The sequence below is a fragment of the Bos taurus genome, chromosome 3, assembly GCF_002263795.3.
Source record: "Bos taurus isolate L1 Dominette 01449 registration number 42190680 breed Hereford chromosome 3, ARS-UCD2.0, whole genome shotgun sequence".
Lineage (NCBI taxonomy): Eukaryota > Metazoa > Chordata > Mammalia > Artiodactyla > Bovidae > Bos > Bos taurus.
In genome coordinates this window covers 93,368,211-93,386,860 of record NC_037330.1, presented here as the reverse complement: position 1 = coordinate 93,386,860, position 18,650 = coordinate 93,368,211, and the positions used below count along the sequence as shown (strand labels likewise).

Below are 18,650 nucleotides of genomic sequence, written 5' to 3'. Positions count from 1 at the left end.
CTTAGCGACTGAACAACAAAGGCTTCCCACACATGGAGACCTTGGAAACTTCGTGGTCCCATGAAGTTGTTTAGGTACAGTCCTCCTGTGAAGCCTTCCCCTTCCTCCTTTCCCTGTCAGATTGTTGCCAGGCAATTCAGAAAAGATTATTCTCATTTTTCATTAGACACTCCTTGTCTCTCCAAGTACTTGTGCACTCAGTGTTCGTAAATTAGATTTCATTTCAACTCCATTATACAGGTCTGTGTTTACTATACGGGAATCAGAGCATCTCTGTCCCCCAAAAGGAAGGTTCATGAGATTTGATTAGCTGATGTTGATTCTCTAGGTGTATAATATTCATTCAGTGTTTATCGTTTGGTTGTTAAATCTTTTCCTCCTGACTATTGTCTCCAAACAGCTTCTACTTTTCTTTGAAATAGGAAATGCTTTAATCAATTTTTCTATGTATTTTTTGTTCTATTTCTTTTAGTTAGTTAAAAGTGGTTACTATAAAAATATATGGATGGAATATTTTGATTATAAGATGGTAATGTTGAAATGAAGTTATTAAGTTTGAGTTTACCTCTGGAATTGTCTAATAACAAGAAATTCAGCTTGATTGCCTCTATTTACTGATTACAATTTTCTTCTTTTGCAGACATTGTTAGGAAAATAAACTCAATTTAAAAAAAGGAATTTTTATGTAGAATATACTTTTAAAACATAGCTTTGTTTTTATAAAACCCCTTGGTTCCAACTGTGAGAAGTGAGAGGGAGGTGAGAAGTGCAAAAGGGTGATTCTGTTCACGTATCTGATGTAGTTCCAGGTGAGTATGTTCACCTTCAGCCTACATCAGTCATGTTTAGTTCAACATGTATCTAAACGTCACTTGGCGGGGAAGCCCCTGAGATCCTATAAATGATTTTGTTCTCAGCCCTTTGGGCTTACCTGTCAGCTGTGGTGGTGAGGCAAGAGAATTGGTTTAAGGGAAGTCTTACCCTCTAATTCTCCAAACTGGTTTAGGAGGAGGTTCTGCTACCTTCCCTGCCCTCATTATTTCCTAAATGCATAGTGTAGAGGGAAGCGCAACCAGCAGGATTGTGTCCTGTCACATTATTTAGAGACTTCTTACTCTTTACACAGTCCTGCCCATCTTCTTTCCCTCAGAGAAAGGTTAGGAATCCCTCTGCAGCTAAATGCAAAGTGGTAAAGCCACACCACGTAACTCTCTGAAACTGTTTCTGATATTGAAAGTTACTTCTGTGCTTCCTTTGTTTTCTAATCTCTTTAACATTTTTACTTAATAATGATTTAAATCTGAAAATATATGAAGACAACCTGGTGTTAGGAGAAAATGTTCAACAAATATTAAGGAGTACATCCGGGTCACTTGGGAAGATTCAGTCAAAGTCTGGTGTACAGATCTCAGAGCCTTTGCCCTCTAGTAGGGAAAATAAGGCAAGTTCACATACATGGTGAGTAGACCATGGGAGGTGCAAGATGCTTTGGCCACTTAGAGGAGTATCAGAGCACAGGCTAAACTTACACCTTTTCACCATAACTCATTCTCTCCTACTAATTATAAGAGCAATGCATGTTATTTATTGGAACATAGATATATATGTATATAATAATGAAAACAAAATTTGTAACCCAAGCCTGAGACAGTGCACTAAGTCGTGTCCGACTCTTGCGACCCCGTGGACTGTAGCCTGCCAGGCTCCTCTGTCTAGGGCATTCTCCAGGCAAGAATACTGGAGTGGGTTGCCAGCCTAGCAGCTGTTAATATCTTGGTGTGTTCTCTTTTAATATTTTTTTTCTATGGCTTTCTGGGATCATATTCTAAATGTGTATCATATTTCTAAAACTTACTATTATAAGCTTTTCTCCTGTCACTTAAAACTGAAAAAAATTAAATTTTCATGTTTCTTTGTATATTTATACCATATTAAAATTTTTTTTTAATTGTTTATTTTTAATTGAAGGATAATTGCTTTACAATGTTGTTGGTTTCTGTCACACATCAGCCTGAAACAGCCATAGGTATACACATGTCCTCTCCCTCTTGAACTTCCCCTCTCCCTCCATTCTGACCCACCTGGCTAGGTTGTCACAGAATACTAGGCTGAACTCCCTGTGCTACAGAGCAGCTTCCCGTTAGCTATCTGTTTTACACACAGTTACATAGATATTTCAGTACTACTCTCAGTTCGTCTGACCCTCTCCTTCCCCCGCTGTGTCCATAAGTCTACTCTCTATGTTTGTAGGTTCATCAGTATCATTTTTCTAAATTCCATATATACACATTTATACATGATATTTGTTTTTCTGACTTACTTCACTCTGTATAACAGTATGCTATCATTTTTGTTGTATATTTGCTTTACAGCTTTTTGACATTTTAGAAGAATGATAGTGAACATCTTGCTGAACACAAATATTTGTTCTCATCACTGGTTATTTTTGAGGACAAAGCCTAGAAGTAGACTCATTGGAGCAATGAATATAAACAGTTTTATCAGTCTTGACAGATTATTTTTCAGACCATTATTAGTTTTACTGGGATCATATGAGAATGCTCTTTTTTTTTTTTTGCTCGTACATAAAGCAGGAAAAGAAAGCTGGTTTGACTAAATCAATCCCATGGTCAATCATACATATATCTTCTTAAGTTAAAAAATCTTTAAAGTGATACATTCATTTGGTTAGAACACACACACACACACACACAGACACACATACACACAGATGGTTTATACTTCCCAGACCTCTTCTGGGGCAACTTCTTTTAACTGTCTTGGCTTTAGTTCTTCTGTTGGTTATCTCCCTATCTCTAAATACTCTTTCCACCACAATTGTTCTCCTTTTCAATTTATCAGTTTTAGATATCTGTTTGCTTCTCACTATGGTAGATGAGGATTTAGGTCAACCTTTTCTCTAGCTTCCACTCTCCTCTTCTTATTTTCATAATTTTTCTCAATTCCTCCAGTGGTCATTTCTACACCTTTGGATAGCTTCCTTGAAGCTTCTTTTCTTGTTCCATAGACAGGGTCATCTCTTGATCCTGGCTTTGTAAGATGATCGTATGAATGCTCCCACAGTTCCCCTCCTCAGCACTGACATTCTATCTTATTTTGCCCTCTGGATGAGTGATAGAGCGACAGAAATGAATAAGACACCTTGTCATTAAGGAGCTTTAAGACTCTTGGGGTTTAATATATTTATAGTTAGGTGTACAGTTAGAATAGGAAATGTTAAATATCAAAAAAGTGGTGTGAAAAAGTGTTACAATAGCTTAGAGGAAGAAATGATAATTTTTTAAAAAATTATTTTTTATTGAAGGATAATTGTTTTACAGAATTTTGCTGTTTTCTGTCAAATCTCAACATGAGTCAACCATACATAGGTATACATATATCCCCTCCCTCTTGAAGTTCCCTCCAAATGATAACTTTTGAAAGGTAAGATAACTTCTGAAAGGCTGAGATGATTTGATGAAGGATTTTCATTTGAATCGATCCCTGGGTTGGGAAGATCCCCTGGAGAAGGAAATGGCAACCCACTCCAGATTACTGCCTGGAAAATCCCATAGACAGGTGTTGGGAGGATCCTGGCGGGCTGTAGTGCTTGGGGTCACAGAGAGTCGGACAGAAACAGCAACTGAACACACTAGAGTTAGAGAGTGACTAAACAGCAGCAACACCCTAGAGTTAGCTTTACTCTGGTCAAACTCTAAACTTATTTTTACTCACTTAAAGTGCTATGTGATAAAACTTTTTTTGTTTTTATAGGCCAGAAGGCTTTAGCGGATGCACAGATCCCTTATTCTGCAGTGGAGCAGGCATGTATTGGCTATGTGTATGGTACGTGGAGACTATATATTCTAAAAGTTGTTCACCTAAGTCTGTCATCAACTACATAAACAATACAGAAGAATTTGTGAATTTTAACCCTCAAAACTCAGAATTCAGGGTCTTATTTTCATTATTTTTAGAATTTCCTTATGTGTCAGCCTAGTTTAGTACACATATATATTTTGCCAATATTGTGTTGCCAATAAAGGGGACAAATTTACATTTCTTTTTCTTGGGGATGGTCTTGATCATTGCCTCCTGTACAATATCAGGAACCTCTGTCCATAGTTCTTCAGGCACTCTGTCTATCTGATCTGATCCCTTGAATCTATTTGTCACTTCCACTGTATAATCATAAGGGATTTGATTTAGGTCATACCTGAATGGTCTAGTGGTTTTTCCTATTTTCCTTAATTTAAGTCTGAATTTGGCAATAAGGAGTTCATGATCTGAGCCGTAGTCAGCTCCTGGTCTTGTTTTTGCTGACTGTATAGAGCTTCTCCATCTTTGGTGGCAAAGAATATAATCAGTCTGATTTCGGTAATGACCATCTGGTGATGTCCATGTGTAGAGTCTTCTCTTGTGTTTTTGGAAGATAGTGTTTGCTATGACCAGTACATTCTCTTTGCAAAATTCTATTAGCCTTTGCCCTGCTTCATTCTGTACTCCAAGGCCAAATTTGCCTGATACGCCAGAGATTTATATCTGATAATACACATGAAATATTGCTTCCTTTATCATGTAACCCTACCCAGATTGAGTTGTTTGCTATTACTTGGTCATTTCTCTACTTTCCTACCTCTGTGTTATATAAATAAAGTGCATATATATATACTATGTTTTGAAAATTTTTGTATTTGCAGAATAAGTGGTGCTTCATGCTGAAACTGTTTCTGAGTAAGATGTCCATGTTTTATGTTAGACAAGGGCATAATACTAGAAAAATATAATGTAGTGTTATATTGCTTTGCAGCTCCATAATTGTCATGTTGCATAGATAATTTTCTTTTTTCTATGTAGGTGACTCTACCAGTGGGCAGAGGGCTATCTATCACAGTTTGGGACTGACTGGAATTCCTATAATCAACGTCAACAATAACTGTTCTACTGGCTCAACTGCTTTGTTTATGGCCCGGCAACTGATTCAGGGTGGTGAGAAGTGCCTGTTTGTCTAGTGTACTTAAATAGATGTGGGGTTATTGCCCTTCTTTTATGATGTCTCCATATGACCCTCAGAGGGATTGCTTTTTAATGTATTTTTTTAAATAAAAATTTTGATATATACTTTATATAGCACAAAAGTGTAGAATTCAGTGTTTTCAATATGTTCCCAGGTTTATGAAACTATCAGCACTGTTTAATCTTAGAACATTTGTATCACCCATAGAAGAAAGCTCTACCCATTAGCGGTCACTTCCCGTTTCTCCCCACAACCCTTGGCAACCACTAATTTACTTTCTGTCTCTATGGATTTACATATTCTGAACATTATATTAATGAAATCATATAATATATGACCTTTTATGGCTTTTTTCACTTACCGGAATATTTTCACAGTTCATTCATGTTTTAGCATGCATCAGTACTGCATTCTTTTTTGTGGCCAAATAGTAATCCATTGTATGAATATACTACATTTTGTTCACCCATTTATCAGTTGATGTACACTGTGCTATTTCTACTTTTTGGCTTTTATGAATAATCCTGCTATAAACATTTGTGTACAACTTTTTTGTGGCCATATGTTTTCAGTTCTCTTGGGTATATATCATAGTCTGTATTTCCAAATGTTCTAGGCTCCCTCATTAGGCCTTTTATTCTTCTGATTGTTGATTATTGCTCTGCTACTTGGTATTTTAATTGTTGGAGCTTTATAATGTCTCACTGTTGGATAATACTAGTAGCCCTTTTACCCCCTACCTTGTTATTTTTTTTTTCTTTTTTTAAAGAAAAATTTTTGCTTGTTTTGCTGTTCATTTGAACTTTAACATCATTTTTAGAAGCCCCCTCTTTCCAAAAATAGTTCTGTTGAGATTTTGATCAAGATTCTTTAAAATTTTTTAAAATCTTATTTAATGTTTAAAAATTCACAATTAGCTATTTGTATTCGTTCTTCACTGGAACATATTTCCACATTAATAAAAAGTTTTGTTAACGCTCAAAATCAAGGAAGAAGTATATACTTTATTGATTTTTCCTTGTATCTAGAGGTGTATAAGAATTTTCTCTGTAATTTTCACTTATTACAAATTTTATAACCCCTACACTATGTTTTTACATTTTGTGTACATCGACATACTTGTTTAAATAGAAGTATTTAAGGGTATTTTGTTTGAGTCTAGAAATTTAATTTTTCAAGATAATTACATTTTCTTTCAAGGTCTGGCAGATTGTGTCTTGGCTCTTGGGTTTGAAAAGATGGAAAAGGGACCCATTGCAGTAAATGTGAGTCTCAATTATTTTTATTTCAGAACTGTTATAACACTATGAGAAAACTTTGCCCATCTGACTGCCATAAATAGAGCTCGCAAAAGCTGAAAAATGAGATTGTCTATGTATGCATGCATGTGTGCTGAGTCACTCAGTTGTGTCCAGCTTTTTGCGACTCCATGAATTGTAGCCTGCCTGTCAGGCTCCTCTGTCCCTGGAATTTAAGGCAAGAATACTGGAGTGGCTTGCCACTTTCTTGTCCAGGGAATATTCCTAATCCAAAGATCAAACCCTCATCTCCTGGGTTTTCTGCATTGGCAGGCAGATTCTTAACCACTGCACCACCTGAGAAGACCATATGTATGCATCGGTTCAGTTCAGTTCAGTTCAGCGCTCAGTCATGTCCGACTCTTTGTGACCCCATGAATTGCAGCACGCAGGCCTCCTTGTCCATCACTAACGCCTGGAGTTTACCCAAATTCATGTTCTTTGAGTCGGTGATGCCATTCAGCCCTCTCATCCTCTGTCATCCCCTTCTCCTCCTGCCCCCAATCCCTCCCAGCATCAGGGTCTTTTCCAATGAGTCAACTCTTTGCATGAGGTGGCCAAAGTATTGGAGTTTCAGCTTTAGCATCAGTCCTTTCAATGAACACCCAGGACTGATATCCTTTAGGATGGACTGGTTGGATCTCCTTGTAGTCCAAGGGACTCTCAAGAGTCTTCTCCAACACCACAGTTCAAAAGCATCAATTCTTTGGCGCTCAGCTTTCTTCACAGTCCAACTCTCACATCCATACATGACCACTGGAAAAACCATAGCCTTGACTAGACGGACCTTTGTTAACAAAGTAATGTCTCTGCTTTTTACTATGCTATCTAGGTTGGTCATAACTTTCCTTCCAAGGAGTAAGCATCTTTTAATTTCATGGCTGCAGTCACCATCTGCAGTGATTTTGGAGGCCCCCCCCAAAAAATATGACACTGTTTCCACTGTTTCCCCATCTATTTACCATGAAGTGATGGGACAGATGTCATGATCTTAGTTTCCTGAATGTTGAGCTTTAAGCCAACTTTTTCACTCTCCTCTTTCACTTTCATCAAGAGGCTTTTTAGTTCCTCTTCACTTTCTGCCATAAGGGTGGTGTCATCTGCGTTCCTATTTGGAACCAGTCTGTTGTTCCATGTCCAGTTCTAACTGTTGCTTCCTGACCTGCATATAGGTTTCTCAAGAGGCAGGTCAGGTGGTCTAGTATTCCCATCTCTTTCAGAATTTTCCACAGTTTATTGTGATCCACACAGTCAAAGGCTTTGGCATAGTCAATAAAGCAGAAATAGATGTTTTTCTGGAACTCTCTTGCTTTTTCGATGATCCAGCGGATGTTGGCATTTGATCTCTGGTTCCTCTGCCTTTTCTAAAACCAGCTTGAACATCTGGAAGTTCATGGTTCACGTATTGCTGAAGCCTGGCTTGGAGAATTTTGAGCATTACTTTACTAGCGTGTGAGATGGGTGCAACGGTAGTGTGAGCGTTCTTTGGCATTGCCTTTCTTTGGGATTGGAATGAAAACTGACCTTTTCCAGTCCTGTGGCCACTGCTGGGTTTTCCAAATTTGGTGGCATATTGAGTGCAGCACTTTCACAGCATCATCTTTCAGGATTTGAAACAGCTCAACTGGAATTCCATCACCTCCACTAGCTTTGTTCGTAGTGATGCTTTCTAAGGCCCACTTGACTTCACCTTCCAGAATGTCTGGCTCTAGGTCAGTGATCACACCATCATGATTATCTGGGTCGTGAAGATCTTTTTTGTACAGTTCTTCTGTGTATTCTTGCCACCTCTTCTTAATATCTTCCCCTTCTGTTAGGTCCATACCATTTTTGTCCTTTATTGTGCCCATCTTTGCATGAAATGTTCCCTTGGTATCTCTAATTTTCTTGAAGAAATCTCTAGTCTTTCCCATTCTGTTGTTTTCCTCTATTTCTTTGCATTGATCACTGAGGAAGGCATCTCTTCTTGCTATTCTTTGGAACTCTGCATTCAAATGGGAATATCTTTCCTTTCTCCTTTGCTTTTCGCTTCTCTTCTTTTCTCAGCTATTTGTAAGGCCTCCCCAGACAGTCATTTTGCTTTTTTGCATTTCTTTTCCACGCGGATGGTCTTGATCCCTGTCTCCTGTACAATGTCACGAACCTCCGTCCATAGTTTATCAGGCACTCTGTCTATCGGATCTTGTCCCTTAAATATATTTCTCACTTCCACTGTATAATCATAAGGGATTTGATTTAGGTCATACTTGAACGGTCTAGTGGTTTTCCCTACTTTTTTCAATTTAAGTCTGAATTTGGCAATAAGGAGTTCATGATCTGAGCCACAGTCAGCTCCCGGTCTTGTTTTTGCTGACTAGATCCTGGTAATTTAGACAGTAAAGAATCTTAGAGATAATTTTGCTCAACACTTTTATTTTGTGAAACTTATGTTCATACAAGTTAGATCATTGAATCTGAGATGGACCTGTGTATTTAATTTGAAACATTCAAATTTTATTCATTCATTAAAAAATTAATTCCATTCAGCAAACTGAAGAGTGTCAATAAAGTGGGACTTCTGTTTTCCATAATGACAAGTCAGGTTTTTAAATCATTTCTCCTAATGATCACAACTGAAATATTTGAATGGAATAGAAATAAGATACCCTGAAGACACTGAAGAACTAACAGGAGAGGAACTGCAGGTGAATGCCAGAAAATTAAGATCAGCATTAGAAATTGTTTTTGCCTCAGAGGCCTTTGATCAGGAAGCCTTGACCTTCCATTTTGATGGCCCCCTAGGATGAAGGGGAAAGTAGTCGAAGCTCAGGTGCTCCAAAGATGAGAAATTTAATACCCACTCTCCACCTTTAACTGGGTGGACTCTGTAGGGGTAAACCTTTTAGGTAAAGGTGAACACAAAGTAAAATTGCCCCCTTTGATCTGATCTGATCCCCTACATCCTCTTTTTCCCTTCAGGAGCTTACAGGGAGAATTGCCTTGGCACTGAGCTGAGCAAGGGAGAAAAAAAGAGGACAAAATAACCAGAAAACTTTTCACTGAGAATTAAGAAACCAAAGGCTATTTTTATCTGGGACTGCTGCCAAAATGCTCATTTACCTGGGTGGTGAAAGAAACATCAGGCTATGAATTGAGTCTGGACTTAGGCTCAGCTGGTAAAGAATATGCCTGCAATGTGGGAGACCTGGGTTCAATCCCTGTGTTGGGAAGATCCCCTGGAGGAGGGCATGACAATCCACTCCAGTATTCTTGCCTGGAGAATCCCCATGGACAGAGGAGCCTGGTGGGTTACAGTCCATGTGGTGGCACGGAGTTGGACACAGCTGAGCAACTAAGTACAGTACAGCACATGAATTGAGTCTAAGTTGGTTCCAGTTTGGTACCAATTACTTTCTACCATTAAGTTGCACTCAACAGAAGCAACTGCAAATTTTCTTTTGGAGGAAAGCATCTTCCTTCTAGGCTTTGAGATCTATTCAAGTAAGTTTTCAAGGACCTGCAATTAAAGATAACCAAGTGTTAAAGAAACAAGGTACCATATTTGAGGACCAGGAGAAAAAAGGAACGGTAAAAAGTGATCTCTGCAGACCTCTAAAGCTAGATACATTGGATACAGATTTAGGCATACTGGACGTGAGTTTGAGTGAACTCTGGGAGATGGTGATGGACAGGGAGGCATGGTGTGCTGCGATTCATGGGGTCGAAAAGAGTCGGACTCGACTGAGCGACTGAACTGAACTATGTTTAAAAAAAAGAAAAGCTTGAAAATACCTCAGGGGTATAAGAAACTGCAAAAAGGGATATTGTAGGCTTTAGAAAAATACCAAATAGGATTTATAGAACAAAAATGAAATATTTAAAATTGAAAATTCAAAAGATAGGTTTGGTAGCCAATTATACATGATTAAAAAAGAATTTCTAGTGAAATGGGACTAGAAATAATTATTTAGAGTACACTCTAGAAAGAAAAAAGTTTGAAAATAGGCAGGAAGTTATGATATATGGAGAATAGTGTGATGTTATAATAAACGGATAATTGGAATTAATGGGGAGAAGTGGTGAGAGAGAAAATAGGGCATAGGCATTTTGTCTATCTTTTCAGAAAATTAGCTGTTAGTTTCATTTATCTTTTTAATTTTCTTTTAAGCCTCTATTTCATTTATTTCCTCTCTAATCTTTGTTATTTTCTTCCTTCTAATGATTTTAGGCTTCGGTTATTCCTTTTTTTCTAGTTCCTTGAGAGAAAAGTTAAGTTGTTTATTTGAGATCTTTCTTGTTCTTAATGTAAGCATTGTTTTGAATATCCCTCTTAGAACTGCTTTTACTGCATCCTACAAATTTTGATGTATTGTATTTCCATTTTTGTTTGTCTCAAGGTACTTTATGATTTCTTTTTTGACTTATTGGTTGTACAGTAGCATGTTGTTTAATATCCACATATTTGAATTTTATAGTTTTCTTTCTGTAATTGTTTTCTACTTTTAAACCACAGTGTTTTGAAAAGATGCTTCCTGTGATTTCAGTCTTAAATTTCTTAAGACTTGTTTGTGGCCTAACGTATGATCTATCCTGGAGAACATTTTGTGTGTGCTTGAGAAGAATGTGTATTCTGTTGATTTTGAATAGAATGTTCTACAAGTCTCTGTTAAATCTATCTTGTGTAGTATCTTGTTTAAGGCTGGTGTTTCCTTATTGATTTTCTGTCTAAATGATCTGTTTATTGATGAAAGTGGAGTATTAAAATCTCCTACTATTATTGTATTGCTATCTATTTCCCTCTTTAGATCTGTTAATATTTGCTTTATGTATTTAGGTGCCGCTATGTTGGGTGCACAAATATTTACAAATGTTATATCCTCTTGTTGGTCTGACTCATTTATCATTGTATAATGACCTTCTTTGTCTCTTAGTACAGTCTTTGTCCTAAAGTCTATTTTGTCTGATGTAAGTACAGTCAACCCTTGAACAATACAAGTTTAAACTGCATGGGTCCACTTTTACATGGATTATTTTTCAGCAGCAAATACTACAGTACTACAGTTGGTTGAACTTACTGATGTGGAACCGAAGATATGGAAGAGCCATGGATATGGAGGAATTGCACTCATAAATTATATATTATATGCAGACTATAAATTATATGCAGCTTTTCAACTGCATGGAGGGTCAGTGCCCCAACACTCATGTTGTTCAAAATTCATCAGTATATATCTACTGTAGCTTGGTTTTGGTTTGCAGTTGTGTGGACTATCATTTTCCATCTCTTCACTTTTAGTCAGTGGTATCCTTACATCTGAAGTGAGTCTCTTACAGGCTGCATATAGTTAGGTGTTTTTAAAAAATCTGTTATTAACTGTGTGTCTTTTGATTGGAGAATTTAGTCCATTTACATTTAAGGTGTTATTGTTAAGTATAGACTTACTGTGGAGAAGGAAATGGCAACCCACTCCATTACTCTTGCCTGGAAAATCCCATGGACGGAGGAGCCTGGTAGGCTGCAGTCCATGGGGTCGATAAGGGTCCGACACGACTGAAGCGACTTCACTTTCACTTTTCACTTTCATGCATTGGAGAAGGAAATGGCAACCCACACCAGTGTTCTTGCCTGGAGAATCCCAGGGACGGGGGAGCCTGGTGGGCTGCCGTCTATGGGGTCTCGAAGAGTCGGACACGACTGAAGCGACTTAGCAGCAGCAGCAGCAGCATAGACTTACTGCCATTTTGTTAATAGTTTTCTGGTTATTTTGTAGGGTATAGGTATTATTTGAAGAGATAATGGTTAGCATATAACTTGGACTGGCAAAGGACACTAATCTATAGATTGAAATTCCAGTGACTCCAAAGTAGAATAAATAAAAAGAAACTCATATATAGATATGTCACAGTGAACTGCAGAACAAAAGAAAAAAAAAAGCAATACAAAAGTAAAGAGAATAGTGGGGTTTAATATCTTTGTTTTGGGGCCACACTGCATGGCTTGTGGTATCTTAGTTCTCCAACCAAAGATTGAACTTGGGTCATCAGCAGTAAAACACAGATTCCTAACCACTGGACTGCCAGGGAATTCTCTTTTAGTATTTTCTTTGTATGGAGACTGTCAGTACAACACAGGTTATAGACATTCTTTTTGTGTATCTATGGATATTGAGTTTGGACACATTAGCTTTAGAATAATTTTACCTTCTATTTGTGAAAAAGTAATTAGAAAATTATTAAATGAGTGTTTTAAGCAATTTGAAGCAACTTCTAAATGAATTTTTTGACAATTTTAAGACTAAGGGTCTGTAAATTTGGTTATTGACATCATTTTAAAGAGTTGTATTTTAGTTAAGAGTTTCCTTCGTTGACTCAGTGGTAAAGAATCTGCCTGCTAATGTAGGAGATGCCAATCCCTGGTACAGGAAGATCCCCCAGAGAAGGAAATGACAATCTACTTCGGTATTCTTCCCTGGGAATTCCCACAGACAGAGCCTGGTGGGCTACAGTCCTTGTCAGATATGACTTCGAGACACTTGCCCACCACCATTTTAGTTAAACCATAGTCTCTTCATCTTAAAAGTAGTCTTAATTTTAGTAATAATCATTTGGTAATGGTTTCTACTTTTTAGTTTTGTTTCTCCAGTGTTAAGTGTATAATTTCTTATATATATATGTTTTCCCCAAGAGGGGAGTTGTTTCTTTAATTATGTACTTAATGATTCTTTAAAATATGAGTATCTAGGAACTGATCTCTCTGGTAAATTCAGATTTTCCTGTAGAAGGTGCTACATTATAAAAATAGAATCATTGTTAGAAAATGAGTTGAAGACTTTAGCCTTTCACTTGGGATTATATTGTTACCTAATGCATGAGATCAATCTCATTCAATTTTCTGTGTTTTAACATTAAAGGACCTCTACCCCATATTAATTTAAATCCATGTAATATTATCTCTTAGAATCAAAAGAGTGGTTGGAACATCACAGGCCTTCCAATCAACAGAAGCTATTTCCCATTTTCCCTTAGAGAGCATTTTAAGAAAATGGTTTAAGCTAAGTTGGGTCTTAAATATAATTAAGGTATAGTAACAATTTTTTTTTGTTTTTGGTGGTGTGGTGTAGGTTTTGGGATGTTAGTTCCCCAACCAGGGATTGAACCTGGCCCTTGGCAGTGAAAACGTGGAGTCCTAACCACTGGACTGAGAGGGAATTCCCTAAAATTGCTATATAATAAATAAATAAATGAATAATAATAAAATAAAGGTAATTAATGATCCTCCTGGAGGAGGAAATGGCAACCCACTCAAGTATTCTTACCTGGAGAATTCCATGGACAGAGGAGCTTGCAGGCTATAGTCCATGGGGTCGCAAAAAACTGGACACAACCAAGCACATACATACACAATTAAAGATCAAGGAAGACAGGTTGTTTCTAGTTATGGGATAAAACATCATAAGCCAAGTCATGAATGTTGGAATGAATATAGTAGGTTCAGGGGACAGTTTGAAAAACTGGATTGCAGGGTGGCAACAGGAAAAGATGCCAAATAAGATAGTTAGGTGATTGGCTAACAGAGGCACTTAATATTTATGTCACATGATAAATAGATGTTTTTCTTTCGTAGTTAATGGTAGGTACCTTGATAACTTTTATTAAAACTAGAAAATAGTAAAATTCATCCATAGTCCGGCAATTTTAAAAAGTAAATATGTTAAAAGTCGTTTTTTGATTGTTTAATATTGTTCAAAAGTATATATGTTAAAAGTCATTTTCTGCTTGTTTAATCCTATTCTTCAGAGGTAACCAGTATATTTATATGTCCTTTCTTTTTTCCATATTTATAAAGGTATCTAAATATATTCATGTACTACACTACACACACATACATACTAACAATGTTAAAAAAATTTGACATGTATGTGAAGAAGATGAAAAATTTTATACATATTGCTCTTTCACGTTACAAATGGACAGATTTCCTGGTTTGAACATGTTGATAAACTTCCTTATTTTTTTAAGAAATTATTATAGTTTTTAACTGAAGGATAATTGCTTCACAGAATTTTGTTGTTTTCTGTCAGACATCAAATGAATGATAAACTTCCTTATTTTTAACAACTTTCTAGTATCCTTTTTCATGGCCATAAGGTTTTCAATTGATCCCTTCTGCTTTTCTGGTTAGATGGTTTACTTTTAATTTTATATGTGTTTTGTTTTTTGTTTTGCTGTTACAGTGCTCCAGTCAACATTCTTGTACATAATATCTTTACTTTCTCAAGCAGTTCTTTTTTTTTATCCTTTTTTTCCCTCCCACCATCCTCAAGCTAGTATTTCTGTAGGACAGAAGTAATTTAGACAATGTTTTAGTTAGAGGTGGCCCTGAAGATGCTGTACCGGTAAAGTGAAACCATAAAGCCCAAAGTGAAGTAATTACCCAGTGCCATACGACCAAGTTAGCAGTTAGTGATACAACTGTTGGAGAAGGCAATGGCACCCCACTCCAGTACTCTTGCCTGGAAAATCCCATGGATGGAGGAGCCTGGTAGGCTGCAGTCCATGGGGTCGCTGGGAGTCGGACACGACTGAGCGACTTCACTTTCACTTTTCATTTTCATGCATTGGAGGAGGAAATGGCAACCCACTCCAGTGTTCTTGCCTGGAGAATCCCAGGGACGGGGAAGCCTGGTGGGCTGCCGTCTATGGGGTCGCACAGAATCGGACACGATTGAAGTGACTTAGCAGCAGCAGCAGATACAACTGAGACCAGGTCTTTTGATCCAGAGGTGCTTAGCTGAAACTGATGCCTCCTGGCTTGTACCAGCTTGCAAGATCTGATTATGCATGCCTTTTTTTTTCCTATCTTTGCTTTCAGTGACATCATGCTAGCATATTCAAATTGGTCACTGCAGGATTATTTACACCCCCAAAATCAACAAATACTATCAGTAAGACCTCCTTCATCCAACATGAGCCTATTAAATATTTACTAGGAAACCACTGATTTAAATCTACCATCTTTCTACTTGTTTTCTTTTGTTCAATATCTTCTTTATTCCTTTTTTCCTCTTTGTCTTCTTTTCTGTTCATTGAGAATTCTTTATAATTTTATTTTGTCTGTTTTATGATCATATTAACTATACCTCTGGAGCTTTGTTTTTAGTGGTTTCATTAGGGTTTACATTCATCTTTAACTTATTCACAAACCCCCTTTAAATAATGTTATGACTGTTCACTGTAGTATGTTACATGAATCTTACAAAGTGTTTTTTTGGTTGCCTCTTCCTAGAAGCACATTTTACTATACATGTTATAAGCCCCTCCTCAGTGGGGCTTTTTGTCTTAAATAGTCAATATTTTTAAATTTTAATTAAAAAATTTTATTTATAGCTGCACTGGGTCTTCATTGCTGCACATGAGCTTTCTGTAGTTGCAGAGAACGGGGGCTACTCTAGTATGTGGGCTTCTCATTGCAGTGACTTCCCTTGTTGCAGAGCATGGACTCTAGAGCCCAGGTTCAGTAGTTGCGGTGCATGAGCCCAGTTACCCCAAGGCACGTGGAATCCTTCCAGACCAGGGATCAAACCCCTGTTCCCTGCATTGGCAGGCAAATTCTCAGCCATTGGACCATCAGGAAAGTCCCTCATCAATTATTTTTTGAACGAATTCTTAAAAAAGGAACCCTTATATTTTTTTCCACATGTTTATCATTTTCAGTGCTCCTTATTCCTGTATTATTGATCCAGAATTTCCTTTAGGATTATTTTCCTTCTGCCTGGAAAATCTGCCTTACCACTTCATATAGTACTGATTTGCTGGTGATATATTCTCTCAATGTCTGTGAGTTCTACTAGGTCTTTATTTACCTTTTTTTTGAAAGATATATTTGCTGAGTACAGAACTCTCTGTCAGCTTTACTTTATCTTGGTTCACTGTCTTTTTGGCTTTCACTGTTTTCAATTTAAAGTCTGTTATCATTCTTATTTTTTGTTCCCCTATACTTAATGTATATTTTACTTTGGTTACTTTTAGTATTTTTCTTTCTCACTGGTTTCAAACAGTTTTATTATGATGTACCTTGGTGTAGTTTTATCATGTTTTGTGTTATTGGGGTTTGTTGAGGCTCTTGGCTATATGAGTTATAGTTTTCATCAGATTTGAAAATTTTTCATCCATTATGGCTTAAACTATTTGTTTCTGGCTTTTGTCTCTCTCCATTGTCTCTTTTCCTGACTCCAGTTACAATATCTCTAAACTTCTTGATTGTTGTTCCACAATTCACTGATCTTGTTCATTTTTTTTAAGTTTTTTTTCCTCCTCGTGTTTTAATTTGTTACTTGCTCAGGTTTGCTAATCTGTGCTGCATTGTTTAGTCTGTTAATTTCATTGAGTTTACTTTTCAGACAATATATATTTTAGCTCTAAAAAAATTTCGACTCTTTTTTATATCTTCCATATTTTTCTTTGTCATGTTCATGCTTTTTTACCTTGAACAAATGGAGTATGTTTATAGTAATGTTGCAGGAAGAGGGACCTCTTCCAGGGCCCAAGAGTGGGCTCTTGTCTAACACTTGGAAATGAATTATCTGAGGAGACACACGTGTTGACAAAGCAATATGACTTTATGGGGAAGGGGCACCCAGGTAGAGAGTAGTAGGGTAAAGGAACCCAGGAGAATTGCTCAGCAAAACTTTCAGTCTCAAGTTTTATGGTGATGGGATTAGTTTCTGGGTTGTCTTTGGCCAATCCTTCTTTGATTGGCCAAAGACTCAGTCTTTCCTGGCGGTGCACACATTGCTCAGCCAAGATGGATGCCAGTGAAAAGGATTCTGGGAGGCGGTCAGACACCTTTTGACTTTTCCCAAACTCTTCCGGTTAATGGTGGCTTATTAGTTCTGTGTTCCTTACCAGGACCTCCTGTTGTAAAATAACTCACACAAATGATTACTATGGTGCCTGGCCAGAGTGGGTGGTTTCAGTCAGTGTGCTTCCCCTAACAGTAATTGTTTTAGTGGAGTTTATTTATAGTAATTGTTTAACATTAAAACAATTCTGTCATCTGTATCATTTCTATTGATTGATTAATCCATTCTTTACAGGTTGTAGTCTTCATTTCATTGCATGCCTCATAACTTGTGATTGAATGTTAGACATTATGAATTTTGCTTTGTTGGGTGTTAACGGAATTTTTGTATTCCATTAACTATTTAGGAGTTTGTTCTGGGATAGTTGTTTTTTAGAAGTGGTTTGATCCCTTTGAGATTTGCTTCTGTGTTTTGTTAGGCAGAATCCAGAACAGTCCTTATTATTCTAAGGCTGAACTGAAGCTGCTATTCAAACAGTAACCTCAGGATTCCATTGATGCTCTTTGTGTTAGGAGATCTTTCCATTGTGGTTTTGAGAATAAAACTATTCCTGGCCCTACGGGAACATTGGGAATTATTGTGCCTGCTCCTTTTCAGTGACTCTTTCCCTGGTCTTATTAGTTTCCTCATATTCATGTGTTGATTCACTAAAGACTCAAGGGAGCTCTCCAGATTTTCAGAGAGCTCTCCCTCTCTTCTCTGTGAGTTCTTTCAGAGATCCCTGTACTAAGCTTTATGTTGTCCATTGTTTGAAAACAGTCACTTTGTATATTTTGCTAAAGTTTTTAAATGTTTAAGATAGAAGGGTAAATCTGGTTTCTGTAGTCCATCATGGCTAAAAGCAGAAGTGTATATAATTGTTTTCATTAACATCCCTTTCAACATAGATATTATTTTCCATATTTAAAAAAATTTTTTTAGACTTCTTTTGACAGAAAAACTTTCCACTGATGGAAATCCAAACATAATTTTATATACTTATTTTAAAGATTTCTGTGTTCACAGATTCCACGGGACCCATTTATCAACTGATTTTATCTTTATCCTTTGGATTGGCAAGTTGCTTATCATATCTAACTAACTAATTCTCCTTGCATAAGCCTATTCTTTCTTAATATTATTTTTTATATTTATTCATTTGTTTGGCTGCACCGGGTCTTAGACCCTGCACACAGGATCTTTGATCTTCATTATGATGTGTGGGCTCTTTTCGTTAAGGCATGTGGGGTTTAGTTCCCCGACTAGGGGTTGTTGACTGAAAAGATGCACAATATGAGAGTTTTGAGTTAAGTTTTATTTGGGACAAAATCAGGACTGCAGTCCAGGAGCGGGTACCTCAGATAGCTCTGAGAGACTGCTCCAAAGAGGCAGTCGGACAAGGTCAATATATGATTTTGGTGAAGTGGGAGTTCAGTGCAGTCAAGCGCTTGCTTTACAAAAGGTTTTCTGCTGGTCAGAAGGAGCTGATGTCACCCTGAAGGGATTTAGTGCTTT

General features: G+C 37.2%; 1 protein-coding gene across 4 annotated transcripts in view; it reads left to right on the top strand.

Moving 5' to 3' along the window:
• The window catches only part of SCP2 (sterol carrier protein 2), a 119,207-nt gene that overhangs the window by 6,747 nt on the left and 93,810 nt on the right, over positions 1-18,650 (top strand). For 3 of the 4 annotated variants that reach the window (XM_024986990.2, XM_010803499.4, NM_001033990.3), the window contains 3 exon segments: positions 3,775-3,846; positions 4,858-4,989; positions 6,218-6,282. In XM_024986990.2, coding sequence (XP_024842758.1) covers positions 4,965-4,989; positions 6,218-6,282 — 90 coding nt within the window. In that variant the 5' untranslated portion in view covers positions 3,775-3,846; positions 4,858-4,964. 4 annotated transcript variants of the gene reach the window in all.